The sequence below is a fragment of the Oncorhynchus clarkii genome, chromosome 20 (assembly GCF_045791955.1).
Source record: "Oncorhynchus clarkii lewisi isolate Uvic-CL-2024 chromosome 20, UVic_Ocla_1.0, whole genome shotgun sequence".
Lineage (NCBI taxonomy): Eukaryota > Metazoa > Chordata > Actinopteri > Salmoniformes > Salmonidae > Oncorhynchus > Oncorhynchus clarkii.
The window spans coordinates 21,797,741-21,820,699 of record NC_092166.1 but is presented as its reverse complement, the minus strand read 5'-3'; the positions used below and the strand labels follow the sequence as shown (position 1 = coordinate 21,820,699).

The 22,959-nt window shown below is 41.6% G+C and overlaps 1 protein-coding gene across 3 annotated transcripts in view; it reads left to right on the top strand.

The window, feature by feature from the left end:
- Window positions 1–22,959, top strand: part of LOC139376080 (sodium- and chloride-dependent glycine transporter 1-like) — an 87,508-nt gene that overhangs the window by 20,858 nt on the left and 43,691 nt on the right. For 2 of the 3 annotated variants that reach the window (XM_071118240.1, XM_071118238.1), the window contains exon 2: window positions 16,345–16,610. In XM_071118240.1, coding sequence (XP_070974341.1) covers window positions 16,581–16,610 — 30 coding nt within the window. In that variant the 5' untranslated portion in view covers window positions 16,345–16,580. Of the gene's footprint in view, window positions 1–16,003; window positions 16,611–22,959 lie in introns of those variants that run through there. The other variant, XM_071118241.1, reaches the window with a different exon arrangement.

The following is a 22,959-nucleotide window of genomic DNA, read 5'->3' as shown; positions in this document are numbered from 1 at the left end:
GTTGAAACACAGGCTTCCAGCAAGGGCAATTTTGGGGCTTCACTATGTTTCATCGAAATTTACAGCTGTGTGTCATCCGCATAGCAGTGAAAATTAACATTATGTTTCCGAATGACATCACCAAGAGGTAAAATATACAGTGAAAACTAAAGTGGTCCTAAAACGGAACCTTGAGGAACACCGAAATTTACAGTTGATTTGTCAGAGGACAAACCATCCACAGAGACAAACTGATATCTTTCCGACAGATAAGATCTGAACCAGGCCAGAACTTGTCCGTGTAGACCAATTTGGGTTTCCAATCTCTCCAAAAGAATGTGGTGATCGATGGTATCAAAAGCAGCACTCAGGTCTAGGAGCACGAGGACAGATGCAGAGCCTCGGTCGAACGCCATTAAAAGGTAATTTACCACCTTCACAAGTGCAGTCTCAGTGCTATGATGGGGTCTAAAACCAGACTGAAGTATTTCGCATACATTGTTTGTTTTCAGGAAGGCAGTGAGTTGCTGCGCAGCAGGTTTTTCAACATTTTTTGAGAGGAATGGAAGATTCGATATAGGCCGATAGTCCTTTATATTTTCTGGGTCAAGGTTTGGCTTTTTCAAGAGAGGCTTTATTACTGCCACTTTTAGTGAGTTTGGTACACATCTGGTGGATAGAGAGCCGTTTACTATGTTCAACATAGGAGGGCCAAGCACAGGAAGCAGCTCTTTCAGTAGTTTAGTCGGAATAGGGTCCAGTACGCAGCTTGAAGGTTTAGAGTCCATGATTATTTTGTGTCAAGAGATATAGTACTAAAACACTTGAGTGTCTCCCTTGATTCTAGGTCCATGCAGAGTTGTGCAGACTCAGGACAACTGAGCTTTGGAGGAATACGCAGATTTAAAGAGGAGTCCGTAATTTGCTTTCTAATGATCATGATCTTTTCCTCAAAGAAGTTCATGAATTTATCCCTGCTGAAGTGAAAGCCATCCTCTCTTGGGGAATGCTGCTTTTTAGTTAGCTTTGCGACAGTATCAAAAAGGAATTTCGGATTGTTCTTATTTTCCTCAATTAAGTTGGAAAAATAGGATGATCGAGCAGCAGTGAGGGCTCTTTGATACTGCACGGTACTGTCTTTCCAAGCTAGTCGGAAGACTTCCAGTTTGATGTGGCGCCTTTTACGTTCCAATTTTCTTGAAGCTTGCTACAGAGCTCGGGTATTTCTTATGACAAATGTTTTTTTGTTTTTAGGGGTGCGACTGCATCTAGGGTATTGTGCAAGGTTAAATTGAGTTCCTCAGTTAGGTTAACTGAGTTAACTGATTTTTGTACTTTGACGCCCTTGGGTAGGCGGAGGGAGTCTGGAAGGGCATCTAGGAATCTTTGGGTTGTCCGAGAATTTATAGCAATGACTTTTGATGATCCTTGGTTTGGGTCTGAGCAGATTATTTGTTGCGATTGCAAACATAATAAAATGGGACCCGATAGTCCAGGATTATGAGGAAAAACATTAAGATCCACAACATTTATTCCAAGGGACAAAACTAGGTCCAGAGTATGACTGGCAGTGAGTAGGTCCGGAGACATGTTGGACAAAACCCACTGGGTCGATGATGGCTCCGAAAGCCTTTTGGAGTGTGTCAGAGTCGTGTGTATAGGTGGCAGGGAAGTCAGACGCAGGAGAGTAAAACGAGTGTAATGGAGTCTTTTTAATATATGTCCACTAAACATGCTCCAAACACTAAATGTACATACATAATAAACATGGGTACGAGGACCCGTCGCGCACCTATACAAACATAAACACTGACATAAAACAATCTCTGACAAAGACATGAGGGGAAACAGAGGGTTAAATACACAACATGTAATGAATGGGATTGAAACCAGGTGTGTAGGAAGACAAGACAAAATCAATGGAAAATGAAAAATGGATCAATGATGGCTAGAAGACCGGTGACGTCGACCGCCGAGCACCGCCCGAACAAGGAGAGGCAACGACTTCGGCAGAAGTCGTGACAGAGTGGGTCTGTGGACTTGTACATGTGAATATTAAAGTCACCAAAAATGTGAATATTATCTGCCATGACTACAAGGTCCGATAGGAATTCAGGGAACTCCGTGAGGAACGCTGTATATGGCCCAGGAGGCCTGTAAACAGTAGCTATAAAAAGTGATTGAGTAGTTTGCATAGATTTCATGAATAGAAGCTCAAAAGACGAAAACTGTTTTTTTTGGTCAATTGAAATTTGCTATCATAAATGTTAGCAACACCTCCGCCTTTGCGGGATGCGCGGGGGATATGGTCACTAGTGTAACCAGGACGTGAGGCCTCATTTAACACAGTAAATTAATCCGGCTTAAACCATGTTTCAGTCAGACCAATCAAATCAAGATTATGATCAGTGATTAGTTCATTAACCATAACTGCCTTGGAAGTGAGGGATCTAACATTAAGTAGCCCTGTTTTGAGATGTGAGGTATCACAATCTCTTTCAATAATGACAGGAATGGAGGAGGTCTTTATTCCAGTAATATTGCTAAGGCGAGCACCGCCTTGTTTAGTTTTGCCCAACCTAAGTCGAGGCACAGACACAGTCTCAATGGGAATAGCTGAGCTGACTACACTGACTGTGATGATGGCAGACTCCACTAAGCTGTCAGGCTGGCTAACAGGGGGAGTTAAAGCCCTGTCTATGTTTGTAGGTAAGATGAGAGCACCCCTCCAGCTAGGATGGAGTCCGTCACTCCTCAATAGGCCAGGCTTTGTCCTGTTTGTGGGTGAGTCCCAGAAAGAGGGCCAATTATCTACAAATTCTATCTTTTGGGAGGGGCAGAAAACAGTTTTCAACCAGCGATTGAGTTGTGAGACTCTACTGTAGAGCTCATCACAGGGAGGGGGCCAGAGACAATTACTCAATGCCGACACATCTTTCTAGCTGATTTACACACTGAAGCTATGTTACGCTTGGTGACCTCTGACTGTTTCATCCTAACATCGTTGGTGCCGACGTGGATAACAACATCCCTATACTCTCTACACTCGGCAGTTTTAGCTTTAGCCAGCACCATCTTCAGATTATCCTTAACGTCGGTAGCCCTGCCCCCTGGTAAACAGTGTGATCGCTGGATGATTCGTTTTTTAAGTCTAATACTGCGGGTAATTGAGTCGCCAATGACTTGGGTTTTCAATTTGTCAGAGCTAATGGTGGCAGGCTTCGGCGTCTCAGACCCCGTAACGGGAGGAGTAGAGACCAGAGAAGGCTCGGCCTCTGACTCCGACTCGCTGCTTAATGGGGAAAACCGGTTGAAAGTTTCTGTCGGCTGAATGAGCGACACCGGTTGAGCATTCCTACAGCATTTCCCTCCAGAAGCCATGAGAAAGTTGTCTGGCTGCGGGGAGTGTGCAGTGATTTATACTACTATCTGTACTTACTGGTGATACAGACGCTGTTTCATCCTTTCCTACACTGAAATTACCCTTGCCTAACGATTGCGTCTGAAGCTGAACTTGCAGCACAGCTATCCTCGCCGTAAGGCGATCATTATCCTGTATATTATGAGGACAGTGACTGCAATTAGAAGGCATCATGTTAATGTTACTATTTAGCTTCGGCTGGTGGAGGTCCTGACAAACCACGTCCAGGTAAAGCGTCCGGAGTGAAAAAGTTGAATGAAAAAAAGTAGAGCGAGGGAAAAACTAAAAATATAAACATAATTAAAAAGTAAAAAACATCAAGTTGTCAGGTAGCAAAGTAAGGTTAGCAACAAAACGCACAACAGCGCCTATACAAGTCTGCAAGTTGTGACCGGAAGCTGTGACACATCGACCGGAAGCTGTGACACAGGCCACTCAGCAAGGAATACCGGTATATCATAAAATACCGTATACCGCCCAGGCCTTTGATGAGCCAGGTGTGTCTCGGGGTGATTACAGCCATCTATTGTATTTCATGAACTTGTCTAGACAATAGTGACCCATCCAATATATGTGGCTGGGGTGTGGTTATAGCATTTATTTCACATGACCCATCAATTTAGACGTGTGCCTGAGTAAGCATCATCTAATAACGATCAAATAGTTGTATCTGTACACTTTCTATTTTTAGTATTGCTACTATGCAAATATGCAAGTAACTACACTGCTCAAAAAAATAAAGGGAACACTAAAATAACACATCCTAGATCTGAATGAATGAAATATTCTTATTAAATACTTTTTTCTTTACATAGTTGAATGTGCTGACAACAAAATCACACAAAAATGATCAATGGAAATCAAATTTATCAACCCATGGAGGTCTGGATTTGGAGTCACACTCAAAATTAAAGTGTAAAACCACACTACAGGCTGATCCAACTTTGATGTAATGTCCTTAAAACAAGTCGAAATGAGGCTCAATAGTGTGTGTGGCCTCCACGTGCCTGTATGACCTCCCTACAACGCCTGGGCATGCTCCTGATGAGGTGGCGGATGGTCTCCTGAGGGATCTCCTCCCAGACCTGGACTAAAGCATCCGCCAACTCCTGGACAGTCTGTGGTGCAACGTGGCGTTGGTGGATGGAGCGAGACATGATGTCCCAGATGTGCTCAATTGGATTCAGGTCTGGGGAACGGGCGGGCCAGTCCATAGCATCAATGCCTTCCTCTTGCAGGAACTGCTGACACACTCCAGCCACATGAGGTCTAGCATTGTCTTGCATTAGGAGGAACCCAGGGCCAACCGCACCATCATATGGTCTCACAAGGGGTCTGAGGATCTCATCTCGGTACCTAATGGCAGTCAGGCTACCTCTGGCGAGCACATGGAGGGCTGTGCGGCCCCCCAAAGAAATGCCACCCCACACCATGACTGACCCACCGCCAAACCGGTCATGCTGGAGGATGTTGCAGGCAGCAGAACGTTCTCCACGGCGTCTCCAGACTCTGTCACGTCTGTCACATGTGCTCAGTGTGAACCTGCTTTCATCTGTGAAGAGTTTGCCAATCTTGGTGTTCTCTGGCAAATGCCAAACGTCCTGCACGGTGTTGGGTTGTAAGCACAACCCCCACCTGTGGACGTCGGGTCCCCATACCACCCTCATGGAGTCTGTTTCTGACCGTTTGAGCAGACACATGCACATTTGTGGCCTGCTGGAGGTCATTTTGCAGGGCTCTGGCAGTGCTCCTCCTTGCACAAAGGCGGAGGTAGCGGTCCTGCTGCTGGGTTGTTGCCCTCCTACGGCCTCCTCCACGTCTCCTGATGTACTGGCCTGTCTCCTGGTAGCGCCTCCATGCTCTGGACACTACGTTGACAGACACAGCAAACCTTCTTGCCACTACTCGCATTGATGTGCCATCCTGGATGAGCTGCACTACCTGAGCCACTTGTGTGGGTTGTAGACTTCGTCTCATGCTACCACTAGAGTGAAAGCACCGCCAGCATTCAAAAGTGACCAAAACATCAGCCAGGAAGCATAGGAACTGAGAAGTGGTCTGTGGTCACCACCTACAGAACCACTCCTTTATTGGGGGTGTATTGCTAATTGCCTATAATTTCCACCTGTTGTGTATTCCATTTGCACAACAGCATGTGAAATTTATCGTCGATTTATCGAAAATTATCGTCACACGATACCCCATAATGACAAAGCAAAAACAGTATTTTAGAAATGTTTGCTAATTTGTAAAGTAAAAAAAACATGAAATATTACATTTACATAAGTATTCAGACCCTTTACTCAGTACTTTGTTGAAGCACATTTGGCACTATTACAGCATTGAGTCTTCTTGGGTATGACGCTACTAGCTTGGCACACCTGTATTTGGGGAATTTCTCCCATTCATCTCTGGAGATCCTCTCAAGCTCTGTCATTTTAGATGGGGTGCCTTGCTGCCCAGCTATTTTCAGGGTTCATGTCCGGGCTCCACAGAGGAACTCTGGAGCTCTATCAAAGTGACCATCAGGTTCTTGGTCACCTCCCTGAACAGGATCTTCTCCCCTGATTGCTCAGTTTGGCCGGGTGGCCAGCTCTAGGAAGAGTCTTGGTGGTTCTAAACTTCTTCCACTTAAGAATGATGTGTTCTTGGGGACCTTCAATGCTGCAGAAATACTTTGGTACCCTTCCCCAGATCTGTGTCTTGACACAATCCTGTTTTGTGACTCTATGGACAATTCCTTCGACCTCATGACTTGTTTTTTTTTTTCAAATCCTTTCCAAATCATGTCCAATCAATTGAATTTACCACAGATGGACCCCAATCATCTCAAGGATGATCAATGGAAACAGGATGCACCTTAGCAAAATTTTGAGTCTCATAGCACAGGGTCTAAATTCTTATGTATAAATATATTTTTGTTTATTATTTGTACAAAATGTGCATACATTCTTTACCTGTTTTGTCTTTGTCATTTGGGGTATTGTGTGTAGATTGCTAAGGATGGAAAAAAAAATCAATTTTAGAAGTGTCTGAATACTTTCTGAAGGCACTGTATATCACAGTCACAAGGCATATGAACTAACAGGTTAAAGAGCAAACACTGCAATTAACACAACACATAGGTTGTAATATGGCTTCCCCAGTGATTTTTATCCATGCACCACTACTGTATCAAAGCCAGAGCTACATTTGTTAATATCCTTTGCTAGTTAGTGAGTTATTAGCCCAGTTATAGATCATTTGAAGTCAGCAATGGGGGAGTAATTGCTTCTTACAAGAACACAAAACGTGTACATTTCTAGACATCTGTGAAAAGTGAGTCGGGTCTTAAAGGGGCAATGTTTTATTTTGAGACAGGATTGAATACGCTAAGTAGCCAATAGACAGACATTAGCATAATTTGTCTGATTCTCTGTAATAATGGTATGGGAATAATAATGCATTTTATTTTGTAAAGTGGTTTCTTGCATCAAACAACACAACATTTTCAATCACCTCCTTGTCTGAAGAACAAGTGGAAACAGATTTTTTCAAAAGTCTCATGGAATGTAGGCCTAAATTGAACACCACACATTAGCTGCTACTGTAGGCTGAATGGCACAACAGCTATTTGTAAAAAATGTACGGGATCCATTTCACTGTTGTTTTTGATAGTAAGCCACTCTAGTAACTTAAAGCGGGTACAGCCTCAGAGTTCACATTAAACACACACTGGAAGTTGCACAGAATTTTCACAACGTTCAAGTTTGCGCTCAGCAGATCTGAAAATTAGTCAGGGCCGAATTTCTTCTGAGGAAACATTGGTGTGAACGATGCTGAATAGGTGTAGACAAAGAAGAGCTCTCCAGTAGGTGTACCAAAACATTCAAGGGCCCACCTTTCTCCACAGTCGTATAGACTACACAAATAAATTAATACATTATTTGGACATACTCATTCTAGGAAATGGGTATTGAAATTGAGAACACAAAAAAGGGAAGGAGAAGAGACCTGTAATTTTCCACCAATAACTCATTTTCACTACTCCCAGGGGTGGAGCAACACGCATATGTGCTATACATACTACTAGAGCAGACCTGAGGGAAATGAACAGAACTGACTGAGTGGAGTGCATGGGATGGGGTGTTGGTCCACTCTGCAGACTAGTTAGTTCTTCATTGCTGAGGCCATCTTATCTAGTAGCTCCTTTGAAAGCCAACACTGTCTAGTAAAACCCAAAGCCTGTTCTATCTTTGAGGGGAATTGCTCCTTCTGTGACGGTAAGACTTGGCTTTTAACCTAGTTTTATTTTACTTGTTGCATCAACTTAACTATTTAACCCTCTGGCATGTTTGATTATTCTGTGTGTTACATTGGAATGGGAGCTACACACTGAGTGTTCACAACAATGAAGAACACCTGCCCTTTAGTGACCAGGTGAATCCAGGTGAAATCTATGATCCCTTATTGATGTCACTTGTTAGATTCACTTCAATCAGTGTAGATGAAGGGGAGGAGACAGGTTAAAGAAGGATTCTTAAGTCTTGAGACAATTGAGACTTGGACTGTGTATGAGTGCCATTCAGGGGGTGAATGGGCCAGACAGGATTTAAGTGCCTTTGAACGGGGTATGATAGTAGGTGCCAGGCTCACCGGTTTGTGTCAAGAACTGTAACGCTACTGTTTTTTTCATGCTCAACAGTTTCCCGTGTGTACCAAGAATGGTCCACTACCCAAAGGACATCCAGCCAACTTGACACAACTGTGGGAAGCATTGGAGTCAACATGGACCAGCATCCCTGGGGAACGCTTTCATCACCTTGTAGAGTATGGACTCTGATGAATTGAGGCTGTTCTGAGGGCCAAAGGGGGTGCAACTCAATATTAGGAAGGTGTTTGTTCCTAATGTCTTGTACACTCAGTGTACATCATTAATCCTAACACACTATGGGATGTCAGGTCAACCGACTCCCAACACATTGATGCTGAAGATGATAAAGAGAGAGTTTACCCAAGTTACAGAATGACACATCGATTTTGTTACCGTCTAAGCAGTCCCTGGTACGGGTCCCACATGCTAACTTTTAAGCAAAAGTTTATCAAAAGCTAACTGTTGGGGCTCCCGAGTGGCGCAGCAGTCTAAGGCACTACATCTCCGTGCTAGAGGCGTCACTATAGACACCCACTAAAGACACCCTAATCCAGGCTGTATCACAACCGGCTGTGATTGGGAGTCCCATAGGGCGGCGCACAATTGGCCCAGCGTCGTCCGGGTTTCGCCGATGTAGGCCGTCATTGTAAATAAGAATGTGTTCTTAACTGACTTGCCTAGTTAAATAAAGGTTCAATAAAAGTATAAAAAAAAGAAAATACATGCATTTGTGGTACAAATCCCATTCAAGTCATGGGACCGATATTAGCATTTTTTGCGCATCATGTCCAAATCATCCGAAAGTATCAAAAATGTATTGAGAAACTCAACAGTCTCCTACAGATGTTTTGAGCATGATGAGCATGGATTGCTGTTATACCTTATCCACAGACTGCTTCTAGGGTCAGGAAACCAATATGTCAAAAGATATAAATCATCCTAAATAGGTTCAAAGGGCATTGTGTCATTGTACTTTTCCCCCCTTCGAATAAATAGGCATTATAGTTTTGTAATGCCCATAATTGACTCCTGGAAGGAAGCCTTTTTTAAAATGGTGTAATCATACCTAGTTACATTGTATTATCATGTACAGTGCCTTCAGAAAGTATTTACTTCTGCTGTGGCGGTCATGACATTTTGTCAGCTGGTTGTTGTCATGCAAAAGCCTGCCGGTCTCATGGAAATTGACCTTTAATTAACATAAACACGTTTAGCAATTCCAGGGCTCCATGCTTACAAGCCACTGATGCACACCTTTGGAGCATCTATATTTAAAAAAAAAATTTTTTATATACTGTACACCATCACAATAAATCCATGATTTATTTTAGGGAGGTTTAAAGAAACATGCTATGAAGAAAAGTTATTTCAGAAGGACAGAATATGAGTTGTCCTACTGTATGTTTTCTGGCTATGTGCCATGCCATAATCTGTAGGCTTGTAAATTTAGGAGATAAGATATGCGTAAGTCCCATGCCTTTATTTTTATATTATATGATTTTCTAGTAAGAAGAATAGAATTGAACTTAACTGAATAAAATAGATAGGATATTTTTCCCATTCTGTAGCGAGTGCACATATGAAGTGCATGAAAGTTGAGCGTTAAAGTGATAATTTGAAACAGGTCCTATATGCTAGATTTAGAGTTTTCTGTCAATTTTAGTTGTGAATGATACAAACCTTAGAATGACTTAGAAGTGAAATCATATATGGACTGCACGATAGGCTATTGATTTGAAAAATGATTTAAAAAAAACTTGCCTCAGGCTGCACACGCTGTTTGCTCATCAAGTGATCATATTTTCACCTATTCTCAATGTAATCCAAAACGCAATCCAAAGCATCTCTCACTCACATGGCTCTCCGTTACCTGATTGGGTCGTTCTTTATCCAATTCCGAGGTGCATTTTGAAGATATTGGAAGAACTGTTGAAATGTACTTTTCGTCAGCCAATAAGATGAGTAGACCTAAAAAACAGCAAAACCACTAGCCTATGTCAATCTACTATCCCCCATAGTACAAAGTCCACCTATTCTGTGCGAGAAATAAATATTCCAAACATAGTCTGGGACTGTTGCGGGATACGATAGATCACAAATGAATACAACCACACGCAACAGAACAGAACATTTAGCTTAAAATGTTGATAAACTATTAGGTTATTTCTTCACATTATAAACGCATCAATGCGCACATGGTAGTAGTCTATAAGCGCAAATGTTCCATTAGCGGAAAACACCATTATCAAAAGAGACCGCAAATGCAATTATGCATGTCATGCTTTTACTATAAAGGTTCATTTTTATTGTCAACATTATCTTCCCCAAACTTGAAACTCACACTCTTTATGTATGACAGTTAGGCTCTACACCCATTGTAATTAATGTGCTTTAGTTGTGACACAAACCTTATCAAACATATAGGCCTATGGGATAGGCTACATGGACTACAGGAAAAGGAGGATCGAGCACGCCCCCATTCTCATCGACTGGGCTGTAGTGGAGCAGGTTGAGAGCTTCAAGTTCTTTGGCTTCCACATCGCCAACAAAATACCATGGTCCAAGCACACCAAGACAGTCGTGAAGAGGGCACAAAAAAACCTATTCCCCCTCAGTAGACTGAAAATAATTGGCATCGATCCTCAGATCCTCAAAAGGTCCAAGAGGCTTCTAAACAGCTTCTACCCCCAAGCCATAAGACTCCTGAACAGCTAATCAAATGGCTGCCCCCCTTCTACGCTGCTGCTACTCTCCGTTATTATCTATGCATTGTCACTTGAATAACTCTACCTACATGTACATATAACCTCAATTAACTTGACACCGGTGCCCCCCGCACACTGACTCTGTACCAGTACCCCCAGTATATAGCCCCACTATTGTTATTTACTGCTTCTCTTTAATTATTAGTTATTATTATCTCCTACTTTTTATATATATTTTTTAAAACTTTTTTGTATATTTAATTTTTGGGGGTATTTTCTTAACTGCATTGTCGGTTAAGGGCTCGTAAGTAAATATTTCACTGTAAGGTCTACATGTAACGATGTACACTGAGAGTCAGTGAACAGCGCACCGACATGACACAAACAGAAACAACGATGACTTGGGAAGAAACTAAAGGGAGTGACATATAAAGGGCAGGTAATGAAGGAGGTGATGGAGTCCAGGTGAGTGTCATTATGAGCATAACGCTGGTGACAGGTGTGCGCCATAACGAGCAGCCTGGTGACCTAGAGGCCGGAGAGGGAGCACCTGTGACAATACCCCCTCCCAGATGCGCGGATGCCGACCAAGATGACGTCCCCGGGGATCAGGAGCGGACCGGCTGCTAAGGCGCAGAAACCTGACGAACCGGCTGAAGCGTGAGAGCCTGATGAGCCGGCTGAGACCTCCCCGGTTGCCTCGGTTGAGGCATGGGAACCTGTTCACCCGCTAATGCATGGGAGCCTGTCGAACCCGCTGAGGCATGGGAGCTTGTCGAACCCGCTGAGGCATGGGAGCTTGTCGAACTCGCTGAGGCATGGGAGATTGTCGAACTCGCTGAGGCATGGGAACTTGTCGAACTCGCTGAGGCATGGGACCTTGTCAAACCCTCTGAGGCATGGGAGCTTGTCGAACCCGCTGAGGCATGGGAGCTTGTCGAACCCGCTGAGGCATGGGAGCTTGTCGAACCCGCTGAGGCATGGGAGCTTGTCGAACCCGCTGAGGCATGGGAGCTTGTCGAACTCGCTGAGGCATGGGAGCTTGTCGAACTCGCTGAGGCATGGGAGCCTGTCGATCCCGCTGAGGTATTGAAACCCGTCGGGCCCGTTGAGGCAGGGGAACCCGATAAACCGTCTGAGGCCTCCCAGGTAGCTCCGGTTCGGACACGCGGACCGGACATCACCTCCAACACCAAAACAAAACAAAAAAACACCCTCTGATGCTTCCATTTGGTGAGTCGTCCTTCTGCAACGATGTACGCTGATAGTCGGGAAGCAAGTTCAGGGAGTGAATACGTTTAATTAATAAATAAATGAACAGCGCACCAACATGACACAGAAACAGAAACAATGACGACTGGGGAAGAAACCAAAGGGAGTGACATATAAAGGGCAGGTAATCAAGGATGTGATGAAGTCCAGGTGTGCGGCATAACGAGCAGCCTGGTGACCTAAAGGCCGGAGAGGGACATACGTGACACTACACCTGTTGTATTTGGTGCATGTGACAAATACAATTTGATTTGACATGGGGTGTGTGACTGATTCGAAAAAGTTGCTAAAAAAGGCTTTGTTTCTTATGCTGGGCATAATTCACAAGTGATCATTTATAATTCACAAGTGATAGGCTGATATTGTCACCCATCAGACTATTCTTCATTTAGTCTTGTCTTTACATATACTAAATAATATATGTGTGACATTTGTTTTGATTTAGAATGGAGCATTATCATGCACCTGTATCAAAACAGGGGCAGCGGAAAAAATACATGTCATCTATGCACTTACATAGCAAGTGGAGGATGCTTTTCTCCGTGGTTCATTTTCATACCAGCCAGGCAGGCTATACTCCTGTTGTAAATATAAGCAATGTGCATACTATTAGGAATGTTGAGTAATAAATATCATAGGCCTAGCCTATAGAAAGGTGATGGGATCCTCGTCTTTTTATTAGCGGTTTTCTCCCACGATTGCATAGCCTATAGAAATGTTGCGCAACATGAGCTCATGGGCTCTCAGGAAGTGTTTGATTAGATTTTCAAAACACATTTGTATTGATGTCAGAGTGATTAGAGGGACAATAGAGTGTTGAGTACCAGGCAGTTAGCAAGTTTGGTAATTTAAATAGCAGCAGCATCAGAGCTTGGAGAAGTCTAATTACTGTGACTAAACGGTCATGTGGAATTTGACTGCCTTCATGACTCGTGACCGCCGGTGTGGCGGTTATACGGTCACCGCAACAGCATGCTTAAACTCTAATATGCATATGGGTGTTTTGACTTCAAATCAAATCAAATCAAATCAAATTTTATTTGTCACATACACATGGTTAGCAGATGTTAATGCGAGTGTAGCGAAATGCTTGTGCTTCTAGTTCCGACAATGCAGTAATAACAAGTAATCTAACTAACAATTCCAAAACTACTGTCTTGTACACAGTGTAAGGGGATAAAGAATATGTACATAAGGATATATGAATGAGTGATGGTACAGAGCAGCATAGGCAAGATACAGTAGATGGTATCGGGTACAGTATGTACAAATGAGATGAGTATGTAAACAAAGTGGCATAGTATAGTATAAAGTGGCTAGTGATACATGTATTACATAAGGATACCGTCGATGATATAGAGTACAGTATATACGTATGCATATGAGATGAATAATGTAGGGTAAGTAACATTTATATAAGGTAGCATTGTTTAAAGTGGCTAGTGATATATTTACATCATTTCCCATCAATTCCCATTATTAAAGTGGCTGGAGTTGAGTCAGTGTCAGTGTGTTGGCAGCAGCCACTCAGTGTTAGTGGTGGCTGTTTAACAGTCTGATGGCCTTGAGATAGAAGCTGTTTTTCAGTCTCTCGGTCCCAGCTTTGATGCACCTGTACTGACCTCGCCTTCTGGATGATAGCGGGGTGAACAGGCAGTGGCTCGGGTGGTTGATGTCCTTGATGATCTTTATGGCCTTCCTGTGACATCGGGTGGTGTAGGTGTCCTGGAGGGCAGGTAGTTTGCCCCCGGTGATGCGTTGTGCAGACCTCACTACCCTCTGGAGAGCCTTACGGTTGAGGGCGGTGCAGTTGCCATACCAGGCGGTGATACAGCCCGCCAGGATGCTCTCGATTGTGCATCTGTAGAAGTTTGTGAGTGCTTTTGGTGACAAGCCGAATTTCTTCAGCCTCCTGAGGTTGAAGAGGCGCTGCTGCGCCTTCTTCACGATGCTGTCTGTGTGAGTGGACCAATTCAGTTTGTCTGTGATGTGTATGCCGAGGAACTTAAAACTTGCTACCCTCTCCACTACTGTTCCATCGATGTGGATAGGGGGGTGTTCCCTCTGCTGTTTCCTGAAGTCCACAATCATCTCCTTAGTTTTGTTGACGTTGAGTCAATTGTCACATCACCTTAGAAAGCATCACCTTAGAAAGCATTGTCCATTTCATTGTGTTAGGCTTTGGAACAACAACCACAATGAACATGTTTTCCACTCAGTTTCAACTTGTTTTAGAACTTTTTTCTTCAAATTGACCAATCACAGTGAGGTGAGTTTTAAAAGTATGATAGGCCTACTGTTTTGACGATAAGTGTTTGATGTGATTTTCTATTGTATTTGCCTTAATGTCAGAGTGGTTAGAGGGACAATAGAGCCCTGAGTACCAGGCCATTAGCACCTGATGATTGTTAGCAAGTTGGGTACAACCAACTCATGTCCAGTGTATTAAGAGGAGATTACTGTGACTCTGTCAAGTGAAATTTTACTGCGGTCATGACTCATGACTGCCAGTGTGGCGGTAACACTGCAACAGTCCTAATATCCACACCCCATTTTTTTCTCCATATTTAGTTTTGTTACAGCCTGAATTTAAAATGTATTAACAATTTTGTTTGTCAACATTTTTGGAAATTAATACAAAATTGAAAGTGGAAATGTTTTGAGTCAATAAGTATTCAACCACTTTGTTACGGCAAGCCTCAATAGGTTCAGGAGAAAAATGTGCTTCACAAATTGCATAATAAGTTATGAATTAGGCCGTGGATGGTGTATCAATACACACAGTCACTAAAAAGATACAGGCATCCTTCTTGACTCAGTTGCCAGAGAGGAGGAAACTGCTCATGTATTTCACCTTGAGGCCAGTGGTGATTTTAAAATAATTACAGAATTTAATGGTTGTGATATGAGAACTGAAGATGGATCAACAACATTGTAGTTCTTCCACAATACTAACCTTAATGACAGAATAAAAAGAAGGAAGCCTGTACAGAATAAAACATATTACAAAACATGCATCCTGTTTGCAACAAGGCACTTAAGTATACAAAGTGTTATGTTTGGGGCAAATCCAACACATGACTGAGTACCACTTTTCATATTTTCAAGCATGGTGGTTGCTGCATCATCATTATGGGTATGCTTGTCATTGGCAAGGACTAGCGAGTTGTTTAGGATAAAAATCAATGGAATAACTAAAATCCTGCTTTCCAACAGACACACATTCACCTTTGAGCAGGACAATAACCTAAATCAGAGTTGCTTACCAAGACAATATTGAATGTTCATGAGTGGCCAAGTTACAATTTTGACTTAAATCGACTTGAAAATCTATTGTCAGACTTCAAAATGGCTGTGTAGCAATGATAAACAATCAACTTGACAGAGCTTGAAGAATTTAAAAAAGATTCTAATTTTTTAAAATAAATAATTTAAAAAATATTTTAAATAGGATTTTATGAAGAATAATATTGTACAATCCAGGTGTTGGAAGCTCTTAGAGACTTACCCCAAAAGACTCAGCTGTAATCGCCACCAAAGGTGCTTCTACAAGGTATTGACTTATCAATTAAATTATGTAATATGTTTTCACCATGTCATTATGGGGTATTGTGTGTAGAGAAAATATATTTAATCGATTTTGAATTCAGGTTGTAACACAACGAAATGTGGATTAAATCAAAGTGTATGAATACTTTCTGAAGGCACTTGTATGTATGATATTAATTATTGTTGTGTAATTCAATTTAAATATGGTGAATTTTAGCTTTAGTGAATGTTAATGAATTTTCCCATGGAATTAATTAGCTTATAGGATAAAAACAGCATCTTCCCCTGATACAGAGAGTAATTGATTTCTATGTGCTCCAAATGTAAAGTATTTGACTTGAACAATTTTACCATTGTCACATAATTGAATAAAAGAGAACAATGCAGACATCAAATTTCAATTCAATTTATACTGGGAAGTAATTAAACACTGTTAGCTTCCCATATTCTTGGGTTCATTTCGATTACTGCTCTCTGCACTTGTTGTGCAATGTGCAGTCAATGACAAGTCTGAGCTTTTTCTCTAACAGTCGACTAATCTGTTTATACACTAGCACATTGTTTCAGCGATTAGTTTTCAGGAAAATTTCAATCTAGTTTCTCTCCAATCTGTGGCATATATCAGCATCCTCACCACTGGTGCCTTTGGTCAGCTAAAGACAAGTGTCTTCAACCATTAGAAAGGGAGGGAGTTTTTTCCCAGTGATGAAATGTATGTTTGAAATTGGGAAAGAAACTAAAAGTGTTGCCTCCACCCCCCTCCTTGTCACATGTCCCTTTCACAGGAAAGAAAAGTTCCTGGGTTAGTGGAGAATTAATACAAAGGAGAGACGCCACTTCAGCTACGGTCGGAGACAAGGGAATCGAGAGAGCAACGGGGCAACGGGGCGACGTCGCACGCGAGCCGCTGTTACTGAAACATACTGGTGTCCAGAAGAAGACTAGCAGCAGCACGGACATAGACTACATCCTCACGGAAGAGAAAGAGGTCCCTCTGCTTGAAAGCGCTCCTGACTGAAGCATGGCGGAAAAGCAGTTTCCGGGGATTCTGGTGAGTTTAAGTTTATGTTTATTGTATTTCTATTTAGTCTTTCCCCCTCCCTCCCATACTCATCTCCTCACACACCCCGTCATAGACTGAGGGGAGTAGGTCGCCACACAAGTGTCTGGTGGGAAGACAAGAGGAGTTTTGTTTAGGACTGGTAAAATAACTTGTGGAGGCTTCTCTTCTTTAAGTGTGGCAAATCACACTTGAGCTACAGTATTGTTTAGTCAATGATGAGGAATAGCAGTGTGCAGCTGTTGCCCAACAATTGAACATTAGTTGACCTTATGCTGCTGATCATGTATCCCTTTGTTACTTGGTCACTGGTCTAGCCCTATAGACCAAGGATCAGCTAACTGAATGACAACTGGAAAGACCTATAGTCTACCTAACAAAATGTAGGCTAATTAAATAAAAGCATGTCTACTGTTTTTGTTGCTTTGTAATTATTTAAAAAAAAATGTAAAACTTTAGCAAAATGATTTAATGTGTTCTCATGAGATGTTATCAGTTATCAAGGTCAGTAGTGAAGTAAAGTTTGTGTTATTTCCCAAGTTTTCTGTTAATTTCTCTCTGTAGCCATATTGCCACTTAAAATTTGTAGTCCACAATTTTTTGGGGATACTTAATTTTCCCTGTAATATAGTTATTCTAATTTAATGCTTTTGGGTTATAGTGCCACATTTATAATGTTTGTGGGAGATAATCCAATGTTTACTTTAAAGACTATAAATTACATCCAATTAAAATATAGAATTATTTTAGTAAAGGAAAAATAATGTTTCATACCAAAAATAAAATATCAACCAAATATCTGGTTAGTGACTTGAAAGGTCCTTCAGAGATAATATACAGTGTGTACTTGGGTTAAGGTAATTAAATAGCACATTCATTTGAATGAAATGTTTTTTTTGTGCGTGAAGAATTATCCTTTTGGTTTAGCCTATCATTTGAAGACATAGAATAGGCCTATTTATCAAGTCCACAAGCTGTTACCTGTACTTGATCAATGAGATTCTCTAAGATTCTTGCTTGAATTTAGCCAAACGTTCCTAAGTGTCCTGTCTATTGTTTTATGTATTTTGGATGTGTTTAATGTTTGTATAACTTGTATGAAATTGGTTTTGACTATCCCTAATATTTAATTCCATACCTTTATCCCTTTCGATTTTGACTACTGAGAACACTGGGGAACACTGGGGATAGTGGCTAGCAGCCACCCCTGGCCACAGTATTAGTACTGAAGTAACTGGACCTTGGGTGGCTTTACCCAACCGGACCCATGTGTCTGTCAAGCAGGTATACTGCAGGCTGATTGTTTGACTTGGCCGAGGTGGCTTTCGCAGCAGCCACTTCTGTAATTGTCTGAACAGTGTGTCCCTGGATGAGGGCCACAGAGAAACTCTCCACTGAACTCAAATACAGCTTACTCACTACTTTAAAACTGCCTTAACTGTAATAAATTACACCTCTTGCTAGGCTAAATTAAATTATTAATTCATTTAATTGTAGAGGTTATGATGTAATTTTCCAGAGAACTAGCGTAACTTGATAAATCTTACACAAAATACATACCTTGAAAAAATTGACTGGCTCTTGCAGGTTGTTCCAAGGTTATACAGTTGTAAGACAATTTGACATACAGTTAGCTTATAGAATAAGCAAATAAAGATCGCAAGTAGTCACATAAATTATTTGTATTGTATTTTATAAGTGAGTCCTACTAGTCCTAGTCATCAAACCACTCTGTAAATATTTTTAGGCCAAGGCCTCAATAACAACATCACATGTTCTTCACAACAACATTTTCAAATTTCACACTGCTGTTAGTAAAACAGAGAAATGGACAGAGAGAGATAGTAAAACTTCTCTTATCTGGACAGGAAAAAAGCATACGATTAAGGTCAAACCTTGAGGTTTAAACGTGAAGTCAAAAGTAGAAAGAGCCAAAATCCCTCAACCAAAAAAATCCCTCCAAAAATCCCTCCCCTCTTGTGATTGGTTCCCCCCTGCTCCGGTCCCCATGGCCGAGTCTGTTGTCTTCCACTGACAGACAGTGATGCTAGTCATTCCACAGGACCGAGCCCTTCTCCCGCCATCAATAACTGCCACGGCTCCCCTACATACAGTGTATTATATTACATACAGTAGAATTGCCTCCATCTTTAGATTTGATGACATGATGTATTACTGATTTATTTATAATGTTTTGTTCTTGTACATAATAGAGGTCGACCAATTAGGATTTTTCACCGCCGATACCGATTATTGGAGGACCAAAAAAGCCGATACCGATTTTTTTTGTTGTAATAATGACAATTACAACAATACTGAATGAACACTTATTTTAACTTAATATAATACATCAATAAAATAAATTTAGCCTCAAATAAATAATGAAACATGTTCAATTTGGTTTAAATAATGCAAAAACAAAGTGTTGGAGAAGAAAGTAAAAGTGCAATATGTGCCATGTAAGAAAGCTAACGTTTAAGTTCCTTGCTCAGAACATGAGAACATGTGAAAGCTGGTGGTTCCTTTTAACATGAGTCTTCAATATTCCCAGGTAAGATGTTTTAGGTTGTAGTTATTATAGGAATTAAATGACTATTTCTCTCTATACCATTTGTATTTCATATACCTTTGACTATTGGGTGTACTTATAGGCACTTTAGTATTGCCAGTGTAACAGTATAGCTTCCGTCCCTCTCCTCGCTCCTCCCTGGGCTCGAACCAGGAACACAACGACAACAGCCACCCTCGAAGCAGCGTTACCCATGCAGAGCAAGGGGAACAACCACTCCAAGTCTCAGAGCGAGTGACGTTTGAAACGCTATTAACGCTATTGACGCACAACGAAGAGCTGCTGGCAAAATGCACGAAAGTGCTGTTTAATGAATGCTTACGAGCCTGCTGCTGCCTACCACCGCTCAGTCAGATACTTGTATGCTTGTATGCTCAGTCAGATTATATGCAACGCAGGACACGCTAGATAAACTAGTAATATCATCAACCATGTGTAGTAAACTAGTGATTATGATTGATTGTTTTTTATAAGATAAGTTTAATGCTAGCTAGCAACTTACCTTGGCTTACTCCATTCGCGTAACAGGCAGTCTCCTTGTGGAGTGCAACGAGAGAGAGGCAGGTGGTTATAGCATTGGACTAGTTAACTGTAAGGTTGCAAGGTTGAATCCCCCGAGATGACAAGGTGAAAATCTGTCGTTCTGACCCTGAACGAGGCAGTTAACCCACCGTTCCTAGGCCGTCATTGAAAATAAGAATGTGTTCTTAACTGACTTGCCTAGTTAAATAAAGATTAAATAAAGGTGTAAAAAAAAACGCCAAATCGGTGTTCAAAAATACAGATTTCCGATTGTTATGAAAACTTGAAATCGGCCCTAATTAATCGTCCATTGCGATTAATCGGTCGATCTCTAATACATAACCTACAGTAATTGACGTTTTAGTAGTTGTATACTTATTTTCACTTACTGCTAAAATTGCTCTTTCTAGTTTTCTATCTATTTGAGAGCTTACTTGCCATGGACATGCTGCTTATTCTGCTTGGGATTGTGCATTAGAAACCCAAGTCTGAGTCTTTACAACCTTTCTAAGAGAGGCCGTATCTTCTGAATTGCTCTCCTGCATCTTTTATAGCGTATGGACTCACTTTCCCTGAATTGGCAGCCGGATGAGGTTTTGGTGCACAGTTTTACGAGACAGCTAGCTGTCTTATGCATTGAGAGAGGATATGTTGGGGAAGGGACACGCATCACGTGTCGTTGTGCCTCTTCTGTAATCGTCTAAGACAGTGTTTGCCCTCTCCAGTCCTCCAGTACCCCCAACAGTATACATTTTTGTTGTAGCACCAGACGAGCACACCTGATTCAACTTGTCAACTAATCATCAAGCCTTCAATTAGTTGAATCAGGTGAGTTTGTCAGGGGCTACAACAGAAATGTGTGCTGTTGGGGGTTAGGAAACACTTCTCTAAGAAAGCGAAGAGAAAGAATGCATGTGAAACAGACATTGAAAACATATTCGTGCACGGTAATGACGGGGGTATTTCTGCTTGGCCTGTCAGAGACGAAAGACTAAAGATCAGTAGCAGAGCGACTGTTAGCTGTGGTGACTTCTTGCACCCCCTCCCCTGGGTACTAGGGTAGTGCTGCAGTGAGTTGCATTTCCCATGGGCTGCCTGCTAATGTGGGCTTCTTTGCAGGGTCCCATAGGACAGGAGCCATCCCTGTTAAGGACCATTCTGCCATGAAAAGGTTTACAGTAGGTTACCTGCAGACTAAGTGATACAGAAATGTCTGTTCCATAGCAATGAAAAAGGGGAAAAAATAAGTATATTGCAAATATTGATGTAGTTTGTCTTTTATTGTTTCTTACTTGTTAACATTCTCACCTTGGAAAACTGGCCAGACATTTCGTGTAGTATTGAGGCGTAGAGGATCTAAACAACTTGTATGTTGTACATAATTGCCTTGCCCTGTGAAGTTTGTGTAAAGACAACGTGTGGCAAGCTTAAGTTCGTCTGTCCGTCAAGTCTTCAGTCTGCTTAAAGCTTTTCCTTCCCTTCTTATGTAAGGAGGACCATATTGAGCCGTCAGTCATTCACTTGAATTAGCTTGAGTGTTCACATCTTTGTAACTGTGCAACTGTGTTGCCTTCAGGGGCATGGGAACAGATGTGACGGAGCAAAGGGGAAGTCAAAACATGATTTCTGTTTGTTTGAGCCTCTGACTGTACAGTGCAGTGCACCAAGAAGCCGAGCCAGGGAAAATGCAGCCACTGTGGCGAAGGTACAATGGGGGGACAAGGGCCACCAAATGCCAAACACGTCCACTGCTGCGCTTCCTTTAAAAAGTTTCCCCAACCAAAGGGCCCATTGAGTTTCGGCCTTTAGATTTCATTTGAAGAAACCACTCAGGCTGAAAATTTAGTTTTTTCCTACTTTTCTTCCTCTCTCTTCTGTTTAATGGCAGCCCCTTCCAAATAAAGGATAAACAAAGTTAAAAGAAAAAGGGAGAGACCCACTTTCGCTGGCTACTTTGTGAAATTATGGACAGCAGTTGAGCATTGTGTTCCCTCGAGGCCTCTTAAATCTTCTCATCTCTTTTATTATTATTATTTTCAACGGTCCAATTGAGGTCCTTCAAAGGCTTTTCACCCCATATTTAGGTAATTTGTTGCGCTTGAACTCAACCTGCTCTGCCCCTTGTCTAGTGAATGGGAGATATAGGCATGGGACGAAGGGGGGTCCGTCATTCTCAGGGCTCCCTCACAGGAACACCCGCCTTCATATTATGTATCACTTTGATTCCTTCCATGTCCAAGGCCCCCCGAAAGCATCTCCAAAAGTTTGCTCTTTCTTGCTCACGTTCCATTGCACTAGATTTGCAGTGGCAATATGTGCATACACATGTAGCCTAATATATTAATTATTTCTCCAAAAAGGTATTGTTTTGAAGTAATTTACTAATATAACTAATTATTCTGTTGAGTTGTTATCATGACTTGACAAAGAAAAGTCTTCATTTTTAGCACATAGCAAAACATTGAATTTTGAAATGATTAGAATGAAGCTTTTTTGTGTCCTTTTAAAATTTTCACATTCACTAACCTACATTATGTCCCTTACACATGTATGTTACTAGAAATCTGGCATCATTTCAAATACTAGATAAAATCCTACAACCACCCTGGACCAGTTCTGTTTACCTAGCTAGATAAAGGGCCTTCATTCACCCTTGTTGTCACTAAACACAAATGTTAAATCAGTTGTTTGTTTATCTTTTATACAAGGTTTTATCTGATTTCGAAGTTATGAAAGTACGTAAGAAGAATTTAGTGGGGCCTACCTACAGTGGCTAGCATGTATGCAAACAAATGTCAATTCTACTTTTGAGCCCGTGTGAATAATAAATACAAAAACTCTTGAAAAAGCACATGTACTAACCATGTGGTAGCTATTTCAGACACAAATTATATTTGATGGAGTTTTTTCCCTATAAAGCCCTCTTAATTTCGATCACTTCTCAAAAAAGTCAGGTCGGCAACAATTTCTGCTGCTGCTCTTCTCATTTGCTCATTGGTGAATCCACGTGAGGTGAACTAAAGTCACATGTACCTCACTTTCATCCCCAGCAATGGTCCCATATGTTTGTCAAAATGTGTATGTTGTGTGCTTTATCTGGCCCGATTTGTTCCCCAGCTACTCCACTGAGCCCCATTCTCCCTGGAGGCAATCTGAGCTACACGCTATTTATAAAGAATTAACAGCTGGGGCCCTTCCAGCTAAATTACGGAGGGGAGATATTATCATGAAAACTTCATGTTAACCCAA